At 48.0% G+C, this 17,839-nt stretch overlaps 2 protein-coding genes across 13 annotated transcripts in view; both read right to left on the bottom strand.

Annotated features, from left to right (window-relative positions):
• The window catches only part of NOP2 (NOP2 nucleolar protein), a 35,436-nt gene extending 23,187 nt beyond the window's left edge, over nucleotides 1-12,249 (bottom strand). The window contains exons 1-16 of one of the 3 annotated variants that reach the window (XM_032874761.1): nucleotides 12,125-12,249; nucleotides 11,735-11,844; nucleotides 8,798-8,843; nucleotides 8,543-8,631; nucleotides 8,128-8,303; nucleotides 6,403-6,458; nucleotides 6,124-6,287; nucleotides 5,825-6,024; nucleotides 5,590-5,679; nucleotides 4,439-4,526; nucleotides 4,222-4,362; nucleotides 3,603-3,742; nucleotides 3,398-3,487; nucleotides 3,096-3,218; nucleotides 2,754-2,982; nucleotides 587-1,242 (exon numbers count right to left, since the gene is read on the bottom strand). In XM_032874761.1, coding sequence (XP_032730652.1) covers nucleotides 587-1,242; nucleotides 2,754-2,982; nucleotides 3,096-3,218; nucleotides 3,398-3,487; nucleotides 3,603-3,742; nucleotides 4,222-4,362; nucleotides 4,439-4,526; nucleotides 5,590-5,679; nucleotides 5,825-6,024; nucleotides 6,124-6,287; nucleotides 6,403-6,458; nucleotides 8,128-8,303; nucleotides 8,543-8,631; nucleotides 8,798-8,843; nucleotides 11,735-11,840 — 2,394 coding nt within the window. In that variant the 5' untranslated portion in view covers nucleotides 11,841-11,844; nucleotides 12,125-12,249. Of the gene's footprint in view, nucleotides 1-462; nucleotides 1,243-2,753; nucleotides 2,983-3,095; nucleotides 3,219-3,397; nucleotides 3,488-3,602; nucleotides 3,743-4,221; nucleotides 4,363-4,438; nucleotides 4,527-5,589; nucleotides 5,680-5,824; nucleotides 6,025-6,123; nucleotides 6,288-6,402; nucleotides 6,459-8,127; nucleotides 8,361-8,542; nucleotides 8,632-8,797; nucleotides 8,844-11,734; nucleotides 11,845-12,124 lie in introns of those variants that run through there. The other 2 variants (XR_004384709.1, XM_032874760.1) reach the window with 2 other exon arrangements.
• A 927-nt stretch (nucleotides 12,250-13,176) lies between these two features.
• Nucleotides 13,177-17,839, bottom strand: part of CHD4 (chromodomain helicase DNA binding protein 4) — a 30,352-nt gene continuing 25,689 nt past the window's right edge. For 5 of the 10 annotated variants that reach the window (XM_032874748.1, XM_032874750.1, XM_032874754.1 and 2 more), the window contains 3 exons: nucleotides 14,793-14,991; nucleotides 13,915-14,078; nucleotides 13,177-13,739 (listed from right to left, as the gene is read on the bottom strand). In XM_032874748.1, the coding sequence (XP_032730639.1) occupies nucleotides 13,722-13,739; nucleotides 13,915-14,078; nucleotides 14,793-14,991 (381 nt within the window). In that variant the 3' untranslated portion in view covers nucleotides 13,177-13,721. Of the gene's footprint in view, nucleotides 13,740-13,914; nucleotides 14,079-14,792; nucleotides 14,992-15,862; nucleotides 15,975-17,839 lie in introns of those variants that run through there. The other 5 variants (XM_032874747.1, XM_032874749.1, XM_032874753.1 and 2 more) reach the window with 3 other exon arrangements.

Below are 17,839 nucleotides of genomic sequence, written 5' to 3'. Positions count from 1 at the left end.
GGTAACCAATCAGACGGCCCGACGGAAGGGGCAGAGGTCAGGGGGCGGGGCAGGGCAGAGAGGAAGCCAATTAAAGGTTCAGTTGGAGGCCGGTACCTGGACCTTTCCGGGTCTGAGGCTGAGCGGACCCGGTCCATGACCCCCAAGCCAGGGTGACAGAAATAAAATCCAGGTCCTTCAGTATTCCATGGGTTCTGGTGGCAGGATGCCCATCCTCCCTACACCGCTACTGCCCTCCTGTGGTCCCCAGAGTCCAAACACGCTAAGCTCCGACTCCAGGACTCTCCAGGACTCTCCGGCCCTGGGACCCTGAGGAGACCAAGGGAGCCCAGGAGCCTGAAATGGATTTCTCAGGATACCACATTGTTTCCTCTCTTCAGAGGGGGCCCTATCCCACCCTCCCACCACTACCTTTAAAGCAGCAAAGCGAGAATCCAGTCCCCTCAAAAAACACACAGTGACCAGAGATTATAAAACGTGTATTAGATTTCATATGCACAATGGAGATGCCAACCTCACAGAGGTAAAAAGTTCCAACCCAGTGCCAACAGCAGTGAGCCATCCCAGTCTAGTTTCAACCATTCATCTAAGACAACACTGGACGACTGCTGTCTCTGGACTGAGATTTCCTCCTCTTTGCTGGTGGGGGCCGGCTGGAACCAAGGAGGGACATGGTGGAAGTCTCAGGTCCCTTGGGGGTGCCATTCTGTTTCTGGAAGGCAGCTCTCTTGGAAGGCAACTGCTGCTTTACCTTCTCAGCCCCTTTGGTGTTTCGAAGGGGCGGATCACAGTCCTTAGGCTTGACAGTGGCCTGGGTCTTGGAAAGGGATAGCACAGGCACTTTGTTGTTGGTGCCCTTAAGAGGACCATTCTGCTTCCAGAAGGCAACTTTCTTGGAGGACAGCAGGGTAGCTGACTTTTGCTTTAGTTTCTTAGTCACCTTTGGTCCCTTCATCACTTCAGCTTCTGGAGCTGGCTGACTACTGTCCTGGACCTTGGAAGGAGCTTGGAACTTTGTGTCACAAGATACAGTGGACAATCCTGAGTCTGTACCTTTGGAGATGCCATTCTGCTTCTGGAAAGAGGCCTTCTTGGGATGTTTCCGTTTCTGCAACTGCTGCTTTGTGTTCAAAGCCACTCTTGCCTTCTTGGCAGGCTGGCTGCTGCCCTCAGGCTTGGGGGTCACCTGACCTTTCACCTTAGGCAAGTCTAGGTTTGCAGGGGTGGGATCTCCAGAATTCCCTGGGTTAAAATTAAACATGTGGTTTAAGAAAATGGGCGTCATCACTGGGATTTGATCATTAGTGGAAGAAGTAAGCTGCAGTCTAAGATAAGGAAACTGCCTGACTACTGTCAGCCAAGGACGCCCTTGTAGGCGGGATAGCACCTCAAAGCAGACCACCTAGATTCCAATTACTTGGTATCACCTGGCCTTTATTCAAGTCACATTTGAACCTCATAATAAAGAGAAAGGGATTAAAAAAAAGAGAGAGAGAAAGAAGAAGAGATCATTATTCAACCTTGGGCAAGGTTTCCAGAGGAAGCTGTGTCCCCTTAAGGACAGCAGGTCACAGGAGACTCAGGAGGTAAATCCTGAATAAACGTGAAGTGCTGGGCTTTGTCTTTTTAAATTAAAGACAGGATTTTTGGGGTGCCTGGGTGGTTCAATGGGTTAAAGCCTCTGCCTTCGGCTCAGGTCATGATCTCAGGGTCCTGGGATCGAGCCCCACATCTGGCTCTCTGCTCAGCAGAGAGCCTGCTTCCCCCTCTCTCCGCCTGCCTCTCTGCCTACTTGTGATCTCTGTCAAATAAATAAATAAAATCTTAAAAAAAAAAAAAAAAGACAGAATTTTTTTGTTTTTCGCGTGGATTTCGATGAGATGCAAGAAAATAAGAAGTCACACAAAGCAACCAAAAACAGGCTAGGAAGGCACAAATGAGAAAGGACATTAAATACGTACTTTTAAAGTTACGGTGGAAAAAAGAAGTTATAGCAAATTTTGCCATTTCTTAAGGTTTCTCTTAACATTCAGATTTGACTCTAGTGAGGAACATTATTTATAAAGAAAAGAATATCAGGGTGTCAGACTGGCTCAGTCTGGAGAGCATGTGACTCTTGAACTCAAGGTCATGAATTCAAGCCCCACACTGGGAGAGATGACTTGAATAAACTTAAAAAAAAAAGAAATCAACTCAGTAAGTCACAGTATGTATTCAGAGAAACTTGCCTCTCCCTTTTCCAACTAAACTTAGGGTTCTATCCCAGCATGCAGAACCACCAAGCCTGTTCCAGAAAACCCCACCCTTCCTGAGATCCAGGCCAGACTCAAGATGGCTGAGAAAAAGATTTGCAATTAGTGTGATGGGCTCAGAGAACTGCTGATGGTTCTAAGGAGTCTTGTGCCAACCCTGACAATGCTGGACCAGCAGAGGTCTGTTACCAGGAAGGCAGCCCTCGGCCAAGCAGGAAAAACAAACCACAACTGCATTGGGAATGCATTTAGTGCTGAAAGACTGCAGCCACTTGGCAGAATCAAGCAAAAGGTCCCCATCTGCACAAGTACTTTCACATATACTCAAATGGGGTCCAGGCTCAGGAACGATTCTAATCGGGATGAAAGAAGCCTCTCATCCAAGCATGCAAAGGTGGGATAAGCGAGGCGCAAGTCCCTCCCTTCCCTGCAGTCATATGCCTCCTGAAAGGTAGAAAGGGCAAAGGTGGTGATGAAGGGCAGAAAGAGCAGATCACTTACCTGTTTGGGATTGGGGGACAGAATTAGAGAATTTCTTGAACTTAGCAATGAAGAAACCATCCATGTTGTGGGTGTGAGGGTAGAAGCGGCGGGTAGAACGCAGGGTGGGGTGGAAGCGCCTTTCTCGAAAGCGAGTAAAACCCTCCTGGCCAAAGTCTAGACCCGTGGGCACCAACCGCACGTTCCTCTTTTTCAGGGCATAGTCTACTACCCACTCATTCTCTTCCACCTGAGTACGTGGGGGAGGCAGAAAGAGAAGGAAAAGCAGAGCTGAAGGGAGCTCTAAGGGGCAAACACCCCCCTAGCCCCGTCCCCTCAGCTTCGCCACAACAGAGGCCTCACCATGATGGAGCAGGTGCAGTAGACCAAGTAGCCTCCCGTCTTGGACGTGGCATTGACAGAGTCAATGGCACTCAAGAGCAACTCCTTCTGAAGGTGAGCACAGCGCAAGATGTCCTTCTCATCCTGTCCCAAGGAGAGACCGATGCAAGGGTGTCAAGATTTCAAAAAGACAGCCTCAGGAGAAGAGGTGAGCTATTAACTGCTCGGCGTGCTCCTCCACCTCCCCTTCCAGCTCCGGAAGGCCCAGCAGACCTCTCAGCTGTCCCCACCCCCACTCTGGGCCCCACCTCCCAACTCCTCACCTTGTTAGTCTTCACAGCTGGGTCTTTGGAGATGACCCCAGTGCCACTACAGGGAGCATCCAAAAGGACTCGGTCAAAGCCCCCCACCACCTGGGGGAAAAGGGTAGGTTGATTAGGTGTCTCTGGCAATCTGCACCACACCATTACTTCCTAGGGGGGAGTCTAAACACTGCGAGGTCAGGAAGCAGGGGGTGGGGGGCCACACCTTGGGAAACTGGCGCCCGTCGTAGTGGCTGATGATGGTGTTGGTGACTCCCAACCGGTGCAGATTACCCACGACACTCTTGAGCCGCTCGGCATTGGCATCATTGGCAAGAATCACACCTGTGTTCTTCATCAGCTGGGCTGAAGGGAGAGGGGCACAGAGCTCACCAGCCAGCTCCTCTGCCTCACGCCTGCCAGCCACCTTCCAGCCCAAGAACCCACAACTGAATTCTCACCTCTTCGAGGCCACTTCACTCCCAATAAGCTGCCTCCCCACTGTCTACTGTACAGGTCTATCGACGTGTACCCACTGATGAGCAGGCCTGCTGGTGGGGTTTTTTATTGTTACTGAGCATCTTTTTGGTCCCACAGACTTACTGACTTCTTTGAAGCACAGCTGCTATCCCATTTTACAGATAGTAAGATCAAGGGCTTGTCCGAGGCCATATGGACAGTTGGTGGCACATGGGGCTGAAACCCAGGCTGACTCCACAGCCTGCATTCCTCACCACTCTGAGCTGCTCTGCACTGTTTTCCTAAACACTAGAGAGTCAGCGACACCATTTACTTCCAGAAGCAGAGAGCCAGATGGCTCCTACCCCTGCCTGCCCACCTCATACCTATGTAGCTGGTCTTTCCTCCAGGGGCACAACACATGTCCAGAATCCGCTCGTGCTCCTGGGGCGCTAAGGCCATGACTGGCAGCATACTGGAGGCTCCCTGAAGCATATAGTGCCCAGCGAGGTACTCGGGGGTAGCACCTGTGGAGGACAACCCATCTGTGACATGCTGGGGCAAGGGCAGGGGCAGAAAGGCCACCTGACAGAGAACACTTACCAATGGGCACGGAAGAATCATACACCACCAGTCCAGTCTTTGACCACTTGCCCAGGGGGTCCAGGTTAACTCCACGGTTAATCAGTGCCTGAACATAAGAAAGATTAAGATTTTAAAACCTCACAGGCTCCTATACCCAGAAAACAGGTGGGAATATGAAAATGTGGTTCTACTGAGGCCCGTGGCATTAAACTCCCAGAGCTTATAGGTACAACACAATCATCACAGACTCTTGGACCACAGCCTCACCCATACCATCCTCTGATGTCCTCTCCCTTTGCCTCAGGCTCTAACCCAAGGTCTGAACTCTATCCCAATGGAGCAGACTACCAGCTCCCATCCTGTTTCTTGGAACAGAACTCTGATTTTCCAATAGGCTCAGCCCCCTTACCATCCTAGAATGTAAGGTTGCTGGCTACAGCACATGAAAAAATCAGAACCAGGTAGGTCAACTTCGCACCACAGAAAGACCATACACAGGCCACAGCACTGACCACAGAACAGCAGGCAGGGGTGCCTGGGTGGCTCAGTGGGTTAAAGCCTCTGCCTTCAGCTCAGGCATGATCTCAGAGTCCTGGGATTGAGCCCCGCACTGGGCTCTCTGCTCAGCAGGGAGCCTGCTTCCCTTCCTCTCTCTCTGCCTGCTTGTGATCTCTCTCTGTGTCAAATAAATAAATAAAATCTTAAGAAAAAAAGAACAGTAGGCAGTTTTAACATGGAGTCCCTGAACCCTTGGAAATAATGAATTGAAAATACTGTTTGTGCCCGTGTGTCATGTCTTTTTCTGGGGGCAGAAATCATAGTTTCACCAGCTCCTCAATGATCTAAAAGGCAGCCAACTCCCATTTTGTTCTGAGGCAGCAGAAATTTTATCCTGAAACAGTGTCTCAACCCTATCACAGAGAGCACAGGCTGAAGAGACAAGTTTCCCACTTTACAGAGGTCATCCTGGGCCCCAAGCCAGATAAATCCAACATGACCCTAGGCCTTCCTGGGTCTGCCTCTGAATCATGCCTGTACCAAGAACGCTTACTAAGACCCAACTCCACTCCTCACCGCCCCCCCCCGCCGTCAAAGTGAGATAGGGGTGTCTCTGGGGTTAGAAGTCAACACCTCCCTGAGATAAACAAATCTCAAAATCCACCCCTCACCTGAGCAAGGTCTCGGCGCCGGGTTTTCAAGGTATTGGTCCTGAGGGTGATGGGCCTAGGTATCTCATTAGCTTCTAAGAACTCCACCAGCTGGGAAAGCAAAATGGCAGCAAGCAAGTCAGGCTGATCAAGGAGCTCAGCCGGATGAAAAAGAGTAAGGAGGCTGACTGCCTTCCTCACACAGTGTCAAATAAAGAAGGTAAGAAAAGCAGAAAAGGCATTAGCAATTCAGTACCTCAGACAGAGGGAAGAGATCCATGAGCTTGCCAAGCAGAAAATCTCCATAGGAGTAATAAGTAGCTAGATCCTTCTGAAGCCGGTGCAGATATTCAGAACGAGACCGACCCTCCTCCCGCTGAGTCCCAAAATCACGCAGCACTCCTACTATATCCTGGATGCGCTTGTGAATTCGTTGCAAGTCTGGAGCCTGGGCATGTGGATGTGTTAAGGAACTGTTTCAAGATGTCCCAGGGCCTGGAAATGCGCTCTCCCAAGCACCTGCTCCCTACACTTCACCCTGCACTGGAAGGATATCCTGCTCCATCTCCCCAGCAGGGGGCAGCACAAAGGTCTCCTCCTCATCCACATTGATCTGTAAGCCCCCATCAGTCTCGTCATCCTTCTGGGGGCCTGACTTAGGAGACCCTTTCTCCTCTTCCTCCTCCTCCTCCTCAGTCTCCTCCTCACTCCACTGGCCCCTAAAAACAGGTTTAGAAACAGTGATTCACAGATGAAAACAGACATTGGCTCCCCCCTCAATTTCTTCATCCCAGCTGCTGCCTAGTCTCCACCCTAAGAGTTTCCAAAACTTACCCAGCCACAGCTTCCTGGGCCTTTTGCTTCCGAGCAGCCCTCTCAATGGGCAGCAGCTGAAAAAAGAGACAAGGGGCTAGTAATGCAAAGCCTGCCCTTCCACCCTCCCAGGTAGAATTCTCTGTGTTTTATTGTTTCCTGAAGGCAAAAGTAACACCCTTAGAAGTAAGTATGGAACCTAAAGAAGCAAATGTAAGACTGGCAAAATACTGACCATTGTTGAAACTAAGTAACAGATTCAAGGCTTTCATAAAAACTCTTCTACTCTTGGGTGCCTGGGTGGCTCAGTGGGTTAAAGCCTCAGCCTTCAGCTTGGGTCATGATCCCAGGGTCCTGGGATCGAGCCCTGCATGGGGTTCTCTGCTCATCAGGGAGCCTGCTTCCCCCCCCCCCCCCCGCCTACTTGTGATCTATGTCTGTCAAATAAATAAATAATCTTAAAAAAAAAAATTGTGATGTGTTTTCAAGTTTGTTTCCTGCCTTTTCTCATTCACAGATTACCAGCATTTTCATAGACACGATGGCCAAATATTGACTTAGTGTGTAAAGGAATTATAATTTATTTGGGCATATTTGTTACTTTGGCTGTTCCCAGAGTTTTGGGCATTATGGTCCACAGGGTGCCTGCAAATCTTATAAGAGCAATTCTGTGGAGAAAAGGCAGACTGGGAGAAAGGGTGCAAATGGGAACTTCCTTTTCATCCATTACAATCTTGTATCACCTGAGGTTTTCTTTCTTTCTTTCTTTTTTTTAAAGATCTTATTTACTGGTTTATCTGTCAGAGAAAGAGACTGCGTGCAAGCATGCACACGCACAAGCCAGGGGAGGGGCAGGCAGAGGCAGAAGCAAACTCCCCACTGATCAAGGACCCAGATGTGGGACAGGACCCTGGGATCATGACCCGAGCCAAAGGCAGATGCGTAACCAACTGAGCCACCCAGGTGTCCCTTGCCTGAGTTTTTCTAACATACTCATATGCTAATTGTATATTAATACTTAAAATAGCTTTTTTTTTTAAAGGTTTTATTTATTTATTTGACAGAGATTACAAGTAGGCAGAGATCACAAGAGAGGCAGGCAGAGAGAGAGGAGGAAGCAGGCTCCCCGCTGAGCAGAGAGCCAGATGTGGGGCTCAATCCCCCCACCGATCCCCGGGACGACGACCCGAGCCGAAGGCAGAGGCTTTAACCCACTGAGCCACCCAGGCGCCCCTAAAATAACTTTTTTTTAAAGTCATCTCCACATGCAACATGGGGTTCAAACTTACAACCCCAAGATCAAGAGTCGTGTGCTCTATCGACTGAGCCAACCTGGTGCCCCTAACTTCTTATACCTCAGCAAATAAATCTCTGTCCACATTCTGGATTGTCTTCTGAAACAGAATTACTAGGTCAAAAGGAAGAAACTCTCTAAGGTTCTCAGACAGCAGACGCTTCATTAAAAAACGTGTGCACATTTCTATTCCCCTCAGCAGGGCACTCAAGTATCCACCTGACTAGGTCCTTACCAACACTGAGCGTCCTGGATTTCAAAATGCTCTCACCCAGTTTTTCTACTCTTGCGTGTATACTGAGCCAACACAGGTGACAAGAAAACAGTGGCAGAAGACAAAAACCCCTTTTCTCTGCTCAGCTTATCCTTGTCACTGAGGGATATAATCTCAAGGACCTGGAAACACTAAATGGCAAGGATCCTTCCTGAATACCCTGAGAGCTAAATCTCACCTCTTCACCTTCATTCTCGTCCTCCGAGTTGGAACCAGCGCCATAGTCATCTCTCATATCGGCATCACTGTCCTCGGAGCCCCAGAGGTCCCCTTGGTTCAGCACACCATCCTCTTCAGGTTCTTCCTCCTCCTCTTCCTCCTCACTGCTGAGGGTTGGTGCTGGACGCTTCCTGCCTTGAGTAGCATGAAGTAAGAACTGGGCTCCCTTCTTACCAGCTCCTCCAGAGATTCCTAAGGGTTTGAAGAATTCTGGAATGATGGCAGCCACACACACACACCGATGCAGCCTGTACTTTCTACCCTTAGAAATGTCCTCTGGCTGCTTCTTTCACTTCAGAAATGCTCAGCAAGCCCTTCTGTACCCAGGACCCAGAAGATTCCTCATGTAGCACACATCTCCTATATTCACTGACCTTTGGGTAGTTTTCCAGGCAATGGTTTGGCCCCAGGGAATTTATGTGTCTCAAGGGCTTCAGTAGAGCCCAACCTCCTCTTGGCTGCCCTAAAAAAATGTAAGGAGTTAAGAAATGGAACATACCTCTAGGCTCTGCCACAGAAATGAGACAGTCCCCCAAAAGCCCCTCCCATCAGTATGAGCACATGTGACTACGTGACTAAAGATGAGCAATACCAATTTAATCTACGGAAGTCTGGACATCAACACTCACCTTTTTCGAGCACGACTAGACAGCCTCTTAGAATTTTCATCCCCAGCTGTTAAAAAAAAAAAAAAAAGAGCAAACAGTACATCACAAGGAAAATGAAAAAGAATATTAGAAAAGAAAGGTGGGGAAAGAATTAATATACTAATTAAAAGGAGCAGATTATAACTTGCTCCACAGAGCTTTACAAGGAGCTGAATGACAAGTATAAAGGAGATGCTCACTATGTGGTTGTTCATCAACCAAATCTGAACTGGGCCTTCCTCCAGATTTCTGATTTCGATAAACAGCAATACTATAATCCTGGTAACAACAGAGACTCAAAATTCATCTTTTCTCTCTGGCCTTGGACCTGGTTGGCAGCAACATGGCTAAACCCACCAAGAAGGTCTGAATCGGTGATGGGTTGGTAAATATGGGATCCGTTAGGATTCCTCCCTCAGGAAAATGGTGAAGACAAATTGAAATAACCCAGCATGCCAGATACACTTGCTCCTTCTGTAGCAAAACCAAAATGCAACGACTGAGCTACGGTGGGCACCTGGGTCAGTCAGTCGGTTGGGCATCCAACTCTTGATTTTGGATCAGGTAGTGATCTCAGGGTCATGGATTCTCTCTGTCCCTCTCTTTCTGTGCCCCGCTCTTGCATTCTAAAATAAATAAATAAAATCCTCAAAAAAAAAAAAAAAAAAAGAAAGAAAGAAAGAAAGGAAAAAAAGACTCCACCGCCTACTGAGCTATGGGTATCTCGCACTGTGGATCCTGCAAAAAGATGGGAACCAGCGGTGCCTGGACCTACCCCACCACTTTTGCTGCAGCAGTCGACTCTGCCATCAGAAGACTGAAGGAATTCAAAGACCAGCAGAACCTCCACCATTTCAAACACTTCTAAGTCTATAATAAATGGATTTCTGTAACAAACAAAATCGTTTTTTCTTCTGCTTTCCTCTGCTCTCAACTTAATCAGTAACCAACCACAGATTTTTACCTTTGTAACTGCTGTTTTCCATATGTTCTCCAAGAAATAAAAAGCTTATCAAATCTCAGCCCTGTCACTTACATGGCCAAGTTGCTTAACCTCTGAGCATTCATTTCCTTAACAATGTCTCTCTCACAGGGCACCAAGAGAATGAGGTGACATAATGGGTCCAAAGGGTTCAGTATAATGCCTAACACTTTTTTAAAAAGATTTATATTTTAGAGTAAGAGAGTGTGCACAAGCAGGGGGAGGGGCAGAGGGAGAGAATCCTCAAGCAGACTTCCCAGAGTGCAGAGCCCAATACAGAGCTTGATCCCACAACCCTGAGATCATGACCTGAGCCCATATAAAGAGTCCAACACTTAACCCATGAGCCACCCAGGTGCCCAGTGCCTAGCACTTTCTAATATCTCAAAAACCTGCATCTTCTATCTAATTAATGCCCAAGACAAACTACCTGTCCACTCTTCTCTCCCACCCAGCCTTCCATGCAGTAGACTATTCAGCATATGGGAACCAGATCTGTGTCTTCCCCTGCCCTCCTCCTCCACAATGCTGGTGATGGTGACTGGTCTGTTCCCTTCCAAAATTCCACTTACTAAAATGTCAGCCATTTTCCAAAACCCAGATTAAAATATTTTTAAACTCCAGCACCTGGGTGACTCAGGTCATGATCCTGGGGTCCTGGGATGGAGCCCAACATCCCGCTCCCTGATCAGCAAGAAGCCTGCTTCTCCCTCTCCCTCTGCCCCTCCCCCTGGCTTGTGCTCTCTCGAATAAAAAAAACTTTTCAAACTCTGTGTAGACTCTCCACTAACCTCCTTCAGTGTTAAACTGCACCTTTCCTTGCATGGGTATTTGGGTCTCTGCTACATTGTCCCTAATCTCTAAGTGCTGATGACAGTGAGTGTTTCATTCATACTTAAGTATTTTTTTAAGATTTTTATTTATTTATTTGACAGACAGAGATCACAAGTAGGCAGACAAGTATAGAGAGAGAAGGGGAAGGAGGCTCCCCGCTGAGCAGAGAGCCTGATGTGGGGCTCGATCCCAGGACCCTGGGATCATGACCTGAGCTGAAGGCAGAGGCTTTAACCCACTGAGCCACTCAAGCACCCCAATACTTAAGTATCTTTTTTTTTTAAGTATTTTATTTATTTGACAGACAGAGATCACAAGTAGGCAGAGAAGCAGGCAGAGAGAAAGGTAGGGAAGCAGACTCCCTGCTGAGCAGAGAGCCCGATGCAGGACCCAATCCCAGGACCCTGGGACCATGACCCGAGCCGAAGGCAGAGGCCTTAACCCACTGAGCCACCCAGGCGCCCCAAGTATCTTTTTAATTAAAAATTTTTTTTTTATTTTTTTGAGACAGAGTGAGCAGGTGTTGGGTGAGTAGAGGGAGAATCTTTTTTTTTTTTTTTTAAGATTTATTTATTTATTTATTTGACACAGAGAAAGAGAGAGAGAGAGATCACAAGTAGGCAGAGAGGCAGGCAGAGAGAGAGGAGGAAGCAGGCTCCCTGCCAGGCAGAGAGCCCAATGCGGGACTCAATCCCAGGACCCCTGGGATCATGACCTGAGCCAAAGGCAATGGCTTTAACCCACTGAGCCACCCAGGTGCCCTAGAGGGAGAATCTTAAGCCGACTCCCCATGGAGTGGGAGTGAGAGAGGGATTCAATCTCAGGACCCTGAGGTCATGACCTTAGGTGAAATCAAAAGTGAGATGCTTAACCCACAGAACCATCCCGGCGCTTCCTTTCATACTTACTTTCTAGTAACTCGTACAATATACTCTAGTCTCTCTTCAAATGTATAATCTTATAACTCATTCAAAGAAAATTCCACTCGAACATAGTAAGGTGTACAAAGAAACTAAAAACGGAGGAGCATGTGATACAGATGAAACAATGGTGCAAAACCTGGGGAACTGGGCGGGGGCTGGGAGGGCACGCCTAACCCTTACCTGCAGGTAAGAACCTTTCCAGTTCGGTCTCAGCACCCTTCTGTTTCCGGGCCTTGCGGCCCGGCCCGCGCTTCTCCTTCTTCGTAGGGTCCAACTTGCGCCCCATAGTACTGGACAAGATAAAAATGGGAGAGGATAGAGTCGCGCGTGTGGGAAGGGGAAACGGACACCGCAGACTCAGCGTATTAGAATAGGAAAGAGAAGCGCTTCGAACTTCGACTCAGCACCCCCCGATGCCCATCATGGTATGACCAAAGCTCCACTCCACGCTCCAGCCGGCCCTTGGGTCCCACGCCATTTGCACTGCGTCCGCCTTCCAACGCCCCAGCCTGGATCGGTGCAGACACCCGTCCCCGACTTCCTCCACGCCCACCCAAAGCCTTGGCTCACCTGAAATAGGGTCCAGACACAAGACACCCTCTCAGTAAGCGGTGAAACACTCCACGTGCACGCCGAGGTTAGGGTCGGGACACCACACGCCGAGGAAACGTTTCACGCAGGCGCACAGAGGCGCGCTCATCTCGCGTCCCGCCTCTTCCGGTCGCTTTTAAGCGGCCGCAAACCCGGAACGAACGCTAGCTTGGGACGCGCGCTGGGCTGGCGGTTGGGACGCTAGAGATTGGGGGGCGGACCGCTTTACTCACTCCCCGAGGGCGGAGAAAGCAAAGACGACGGAACCGTTTTCAACTTCCCGCTCGTCCCGGAAAGCGTTTGGGTTCTTGCCTCACTGCAGACTTCAGCGGGATAAACTGGTACCTAAGATCGCGGCCTTCCTCCTGACATGCTCCACCCTACATCGAGTCTCAAGATCATGGAATCAATCCCTGGCCATTCTCCTTCTCCCAACCCTTTCATTAGGGAACCCGCTTCTCCGACTCTACAGACCCCTGCTCAGCCCATCAAGTAAGGTCTCTGCCTGGCTTCCCATCCCTAGAGGCTGGAGGAAGCCCTCCTGTGTCTTAATTTTACACAAGCTAAAGAACAACTCCAGCCTTCCTTCAAATCAGCACTAAGGCGGTGCTTAGTAGCTGTTAAAAACTTTTCCAACCACGTTACTAGTTCTATCTTCACAACTCGATGAGGAAGGGCTATTTTATGAGAAATCTACAGCCCAGATAAGCTAACTTCCTCAGGTCACAAAGCCATTAAACAGTGGTACAGGTATGCACCTAGGCGTAGTTTTGGAGCCCCTCACTTTCCAGGTGGCGGGATCCTTGGTCCAGAGCATGCAAGACATGTGCACACACAACATGGCTCCTCTGTAGGGCACTGGAACAGAAGGTAACCCCCTTCGTTTTCAGATACACATTCCCCAGCGCTGCTGTCATACACACTCACCCACCTACACCTTACACCCACACTGAACCAGAGCACTAAAATACAAGGAAACTTTTATTTTCAATTTTCATCAAGAAATTTGCTGTGGTTTTTTATGCTTTTGGTTCTTTTCCTTTTTTTTTTTTTTTTTTTTTTCCAACTTTATTTCATTCTAGCTGCTCAGTGGCTGGAGCCGCTGGGTTCCTGGTATTAAAAAGATGCCAACAGAGGTAGCTGTGTCTCGCCCAGGGGCCCGGCCCACTCTGAATACCCCAAAAAAGGAGAAAAGAAAACACAAAATAAACCAACAAAATAAAACCAAAAGGAAGAAGAAATTCAGATCATTTTCTTCAAGCCTGGCGGGAACCCACAACAGTTTGTGTGTAACAGGCGTTACAGTGGGGAGAAGCCAGGGCCCAGAAGGCCAGCCCGCCAGCTCCCTGCAGATGGCGCCGGCGCTACTGCTGCACGTCTCTCCAGCAGGAAGGGCACCGCTGCCCCTCGCTCCCTCCCTCCCCTTCCCCAGTGCGCTGGGGGCTGTTCCTTTACAACATGGAAGATGGGGCAGAAGGAAGGAGAGGGTCTCTCAGGCCCCAGGGGAGAAGCTGGGCAAGGGAAAATGAGGAGGGTCACTGCTCAGCGGTGGAGGTGGTATCATCGATCCCAATCTTCACTGCTGCTGGGCCACCTGTAGGGAAAAAGAGCCAAGGAAGTCAGAATCCGAAACCACAGGAAACCGCCCAATCCCAGGAGAATTCCCTGGTAAGACCCCACCAGTGTAAGAAACTCAACTCAGAGCAGAGAGCGAAGTTACAAGTCCCAGAATGGCTCTGCTGAAAGCCAGACAGAAGAAAAGGGTCTACCTGCTGTGGAGTAGGTTCGGGTGCTCGGTTTGCCAGACGGCTGAGGATGTTACGCTCTGACATCTGTAGCCTCACGGCAACTGGGGGAATCCGGGCAATAGTAGCTGGGAGTCGAGTCACATCGGCTTTCATGTCACTCAGCAGTTCTTCTAGCTGTTTCAGAACTGCACAGAGGGGAAAAAAAAAACAGGTGGTGAGCTGTGGTGGTCAAGGCTGAGATCTTTCTTACGGAGAGAACCCAGTCCCCTCATTACTTCCCAGTGACCCAGCAAGTGATGTGCTGGAGTGCTGTGTTATTTTTTGGCCACTGAGTCACCTGACCTGCCTCGGCCACACTCAAATTCCTACTCCTCCTGTTAGAGTTCCAGCTGTCCATGATGCTATGCAGTGTTACACCCCCTAACCCTCACTGTACCTTGCTCCCTACGGTCTCTATTTTCTCCCCTCCTTGAGAGAAGATTTCCTTTGTTCCCTTTTCTCACCATCTTTGCTTTCGGAGCGGTCTTCTCCTTCCTTTGAACCAGCCTTCTTTTTCTCATTTCACCCTCCACCCACCCTCAGCATTTAATGAGAAATGTTGAAAGGGGTCTAGAATTTGATGGGATCTGAAGTTACCAGAAGTTACCTCTACAGTATCCCAGATAGCACTGTATTATTCTGCTTTGCTTTCCATCTCCAAGAATCAAAAGAGGCAAAGAACTACTGTCTTCGATTGCCTCTAAGACATTAGCTTTCCGAGGAAGGCGGCAAAGATCCCCAGCACATCCTAAGCACCGAGACAAGGGCTCTGAAGGAGGTTTGGAAATCAGGAGTAACTCTGTGTTGGGGACGGGTAGCAGAGGAAGGCTGAGTCAGCAGGAGGCAGGGGAGCCACTGGCTACCTTTGTGCAGGACTGCATTGGCTGGCTTGTTTCCTGCCATTGACTCCTTGGACAGGTGCTGGTGACTCTCTGCCAAACACTCCACCTCAGCAAAGCGCGTGTTTAGGGCCATGGAAGGGTGAGAGGGGTCCTCTGACATGTTCAGGTAAGCTGCCCGACGAAGCTGTTCCTCGATCACCAGGGCTTGTTCTAAGAGCTGGAGAAGGATGAAGAGGAGAGGGGAGTTGCACTGACACTTGCTTTGCTTATTTCTGATGGGTCTCTCCCAATCTATGAAGAACCCTACCGAAGGCTCCCCCACACCTGAGCCCTTCAACATCACGTTACTTTGTGTACTCCCATTTGCAAGTTTATGTTTTTAAAACTCTTTGCCCTTATGGACTCGCTTATACAAAAATGATTAAAATTTCAGTCTAGAAAATAGATCGTATAAAAAATTATTATCACAAGTAATTGTACCTCCCAGATACTGTTAACATGTTGAGGTTTTCCCTTGCATCTAGATTTTTTATGTAGCTGAGATCACTCTACATACCTGTTGTGTTTTCACTCTAAGTTCCGTATTAAAAACTTCCTTTAACTGCCCTTCATAAAAAGATGATTTTTATGGTTGCGTGGTAGTCCGTCTTATGGATTTACCTACCACATCGTATCATTTGAGTTGTTTCACTTTTTAAAAGTACTTCTGTTGCTTCTTTTCTTTTGTTTCCATTATCTCACTCCCGGTCCTTCCTTTCTCCAACAGACAATGCTTCTACTATACCTACTGTGTGGCTTTGTGCAAATGTTCTTAAAGACTGAGTTTTGTTTCGTGTGCACATTTCTAATTTACAGAATGTTGTTCTGTACACATAAAAAGCCTCTTACTCCTTTCCCCACTTCAGATCTTTTCAGAACGTTCAATTTATGTTTTTCTAACACATCTATTTCGTTTCTTCTGTTGCTTAAAATGCTCCATGATGTGAATCCACATTCTACCCAGCCACACTCCCAGTTGATGTCCCAGGCAAACATCTAGGGTACCTCTGGGCCCCACCCCCCAAAATCATACTGCAATGAACACTTACACATGTCACCTGACGGAGCTATGTAAAAGGTTCTTTGCAATATATTCCAAGAGACAGAATGTTGATTCAGAAGTTATAAGACTTAATTTGCTCAAGTATCCATCCACTGCTTCTTAAAGACAATAAAGCCATTAGGGGTCAGGAAATAGGACAGTATGAGAATAATGGGCTGTTGTTTCTGCACAAGACGTGCTCCATTGAGCAGAGTAATTTCTCCCCAGACTGACCAAGCGTCTACTTTTGATCTACATACCCTGTCTCCTTCACCAACTGCCTCCTCCTGTCCCAAACTATGAGCCTTCTCCAGGACCATCAGCCCTTGGCTTGCTGCTGTTCTTTTAAAGCACTCCCTTAAGTGATTTCTCCTCTCCCAGTTCAGTCAGCCCCTCTGTGCAAAGGATCTGATGCTTTCCGAACCTGTATTTCAAGCACTGAGTGTTCCGATCCCACTCATGGGGTTGATCACTCTTTGATCCTACTTGTTTATGGTGTGGGGGGGAAGGCAGTGGGAGGATATTAGTTAAGACTATTCTAAAATTGAACTTACTCTTTTCTACATGCTGCTTCCTCTCCTCACTTCCCTGATCTGCCAATGGTAATTTTTTTCAGTGACTTGGGCTCAAAAGTTTAGTTTTGTATCTCAAATCCATTAGTAGTCAAATCAGTAGTCCGTAAACTATGGCCTATGGGCCAAATTCGGCCCACCATCTGTTTCTGTATAGCCCAAGAGCTAAGAATGTTTTGGGCTTTTTTTTTTTTTTTTTCAATTTTTAAATGGATGGGAAAAAATAAAAATGGTTTGTGACACTTTACAAAAAATATATGAAGTTCAAGTTTTCTTGTCAACAAATACAAGTTTTATTGGAACACATTCATTCATTCTTCACTTAGAACCTGTGTCTGCTGGACACTATGACAGTATTTCCAACGTGTGTGTCCCACAAAGCTTGAGTTATTATCTGGCCCTTTAATAGAAAAGGTTTGCTGACTCTACAACACAGCAGCAAATCTTATCAATTAGTTGGTATTTTGTTTCCTTTACCTTATCCTTTTCATTTTCTAAAACCAGCATCACAGGCCAGCCCTTACTACCTCTCTTGACCATAGCATAGTTCTATAATCTCATGAGTGTTCTGTTTCCATTTCCCTTGGTCATAGGGTAAAGTCCAAACACTTATCTGGTGTCAAAAACCTGCCTACTAACCTCTAGCCCTTACCTCACTCTCTAATCTACCTGCCACCATCATCTAACACTAGTGTTTTCTACAGCCCAACTGGGCTACCAGCTGCTTCCAAACACCCTAAGCTCTGTTGCCCTTGGGCCTTTGCCCTGCTTAATCCTGTTGGTTCAAACTACCTTCTGCTTCTATCCAGCGATCCCTAGGACATTAATCAAAACTTCACTCCCATGCCATCTTCTCCATGAAGCCATCTGGGAGCTCTCTCCAGGCTCCCCAAATTCCCCTTGGAGAACTCACCTATGGATCTCTCCTAATACACAGAGTGGCATGCATTTGCTCACACATTTGCCTCTACCTTAAACCAAAAGCTCCTTGACAACAGGCACCATGCCTTCTTTGTCTTTGTATCCTTATGCTACTCACTGCTTGGCACATGATGTACATTTCTTATTCCCCCAGTGACACTCAGCTTAAATCTCACATGTCTTATCTTCCTGGTATCCCACTTTGATGGTCTGCACGCAAGCTACCCTCAACATGCATTTGCTGAATTCCAGACTGAGACTTCCCTCAGTCCTGGGTTTACTAACCCTGGTGATTCTGAGACTGAAGCTTTATCTTTGCATCTCCTCTTTGCATCCACCCTACCCTTTATCCATACAGGGGCTCTCAAACCCAGAAAAAGTACCACTAGTCCACAAAAGCCCTCCCTCTTCAGAGATCCAATTTAATCCCACCTCTGTATCTTTCCTGAACACACTAACCTACAGGGGTCCCCTCACACACCCACTGCACG

The sequence above is a fragment of the Lontra canadensis genome, unplaced genomic scaffold (assembly GCF_010015895.1).
Source record: "Lontra canadensis isolate GAN:19392208 unplaced genomic scaffold, GSC_riverotter_1.0 scaffold53, whole genome shotgun sequence".
Lineage (NCBI taxonomy): Eukaryota > Metazoa > Chordata > Mammalia > Carnivora > Mustelidae > Lontra > Lontra canadensis.
This window is presented reverse-complemented; position numbering and strand designations above follow the sequence as displayed.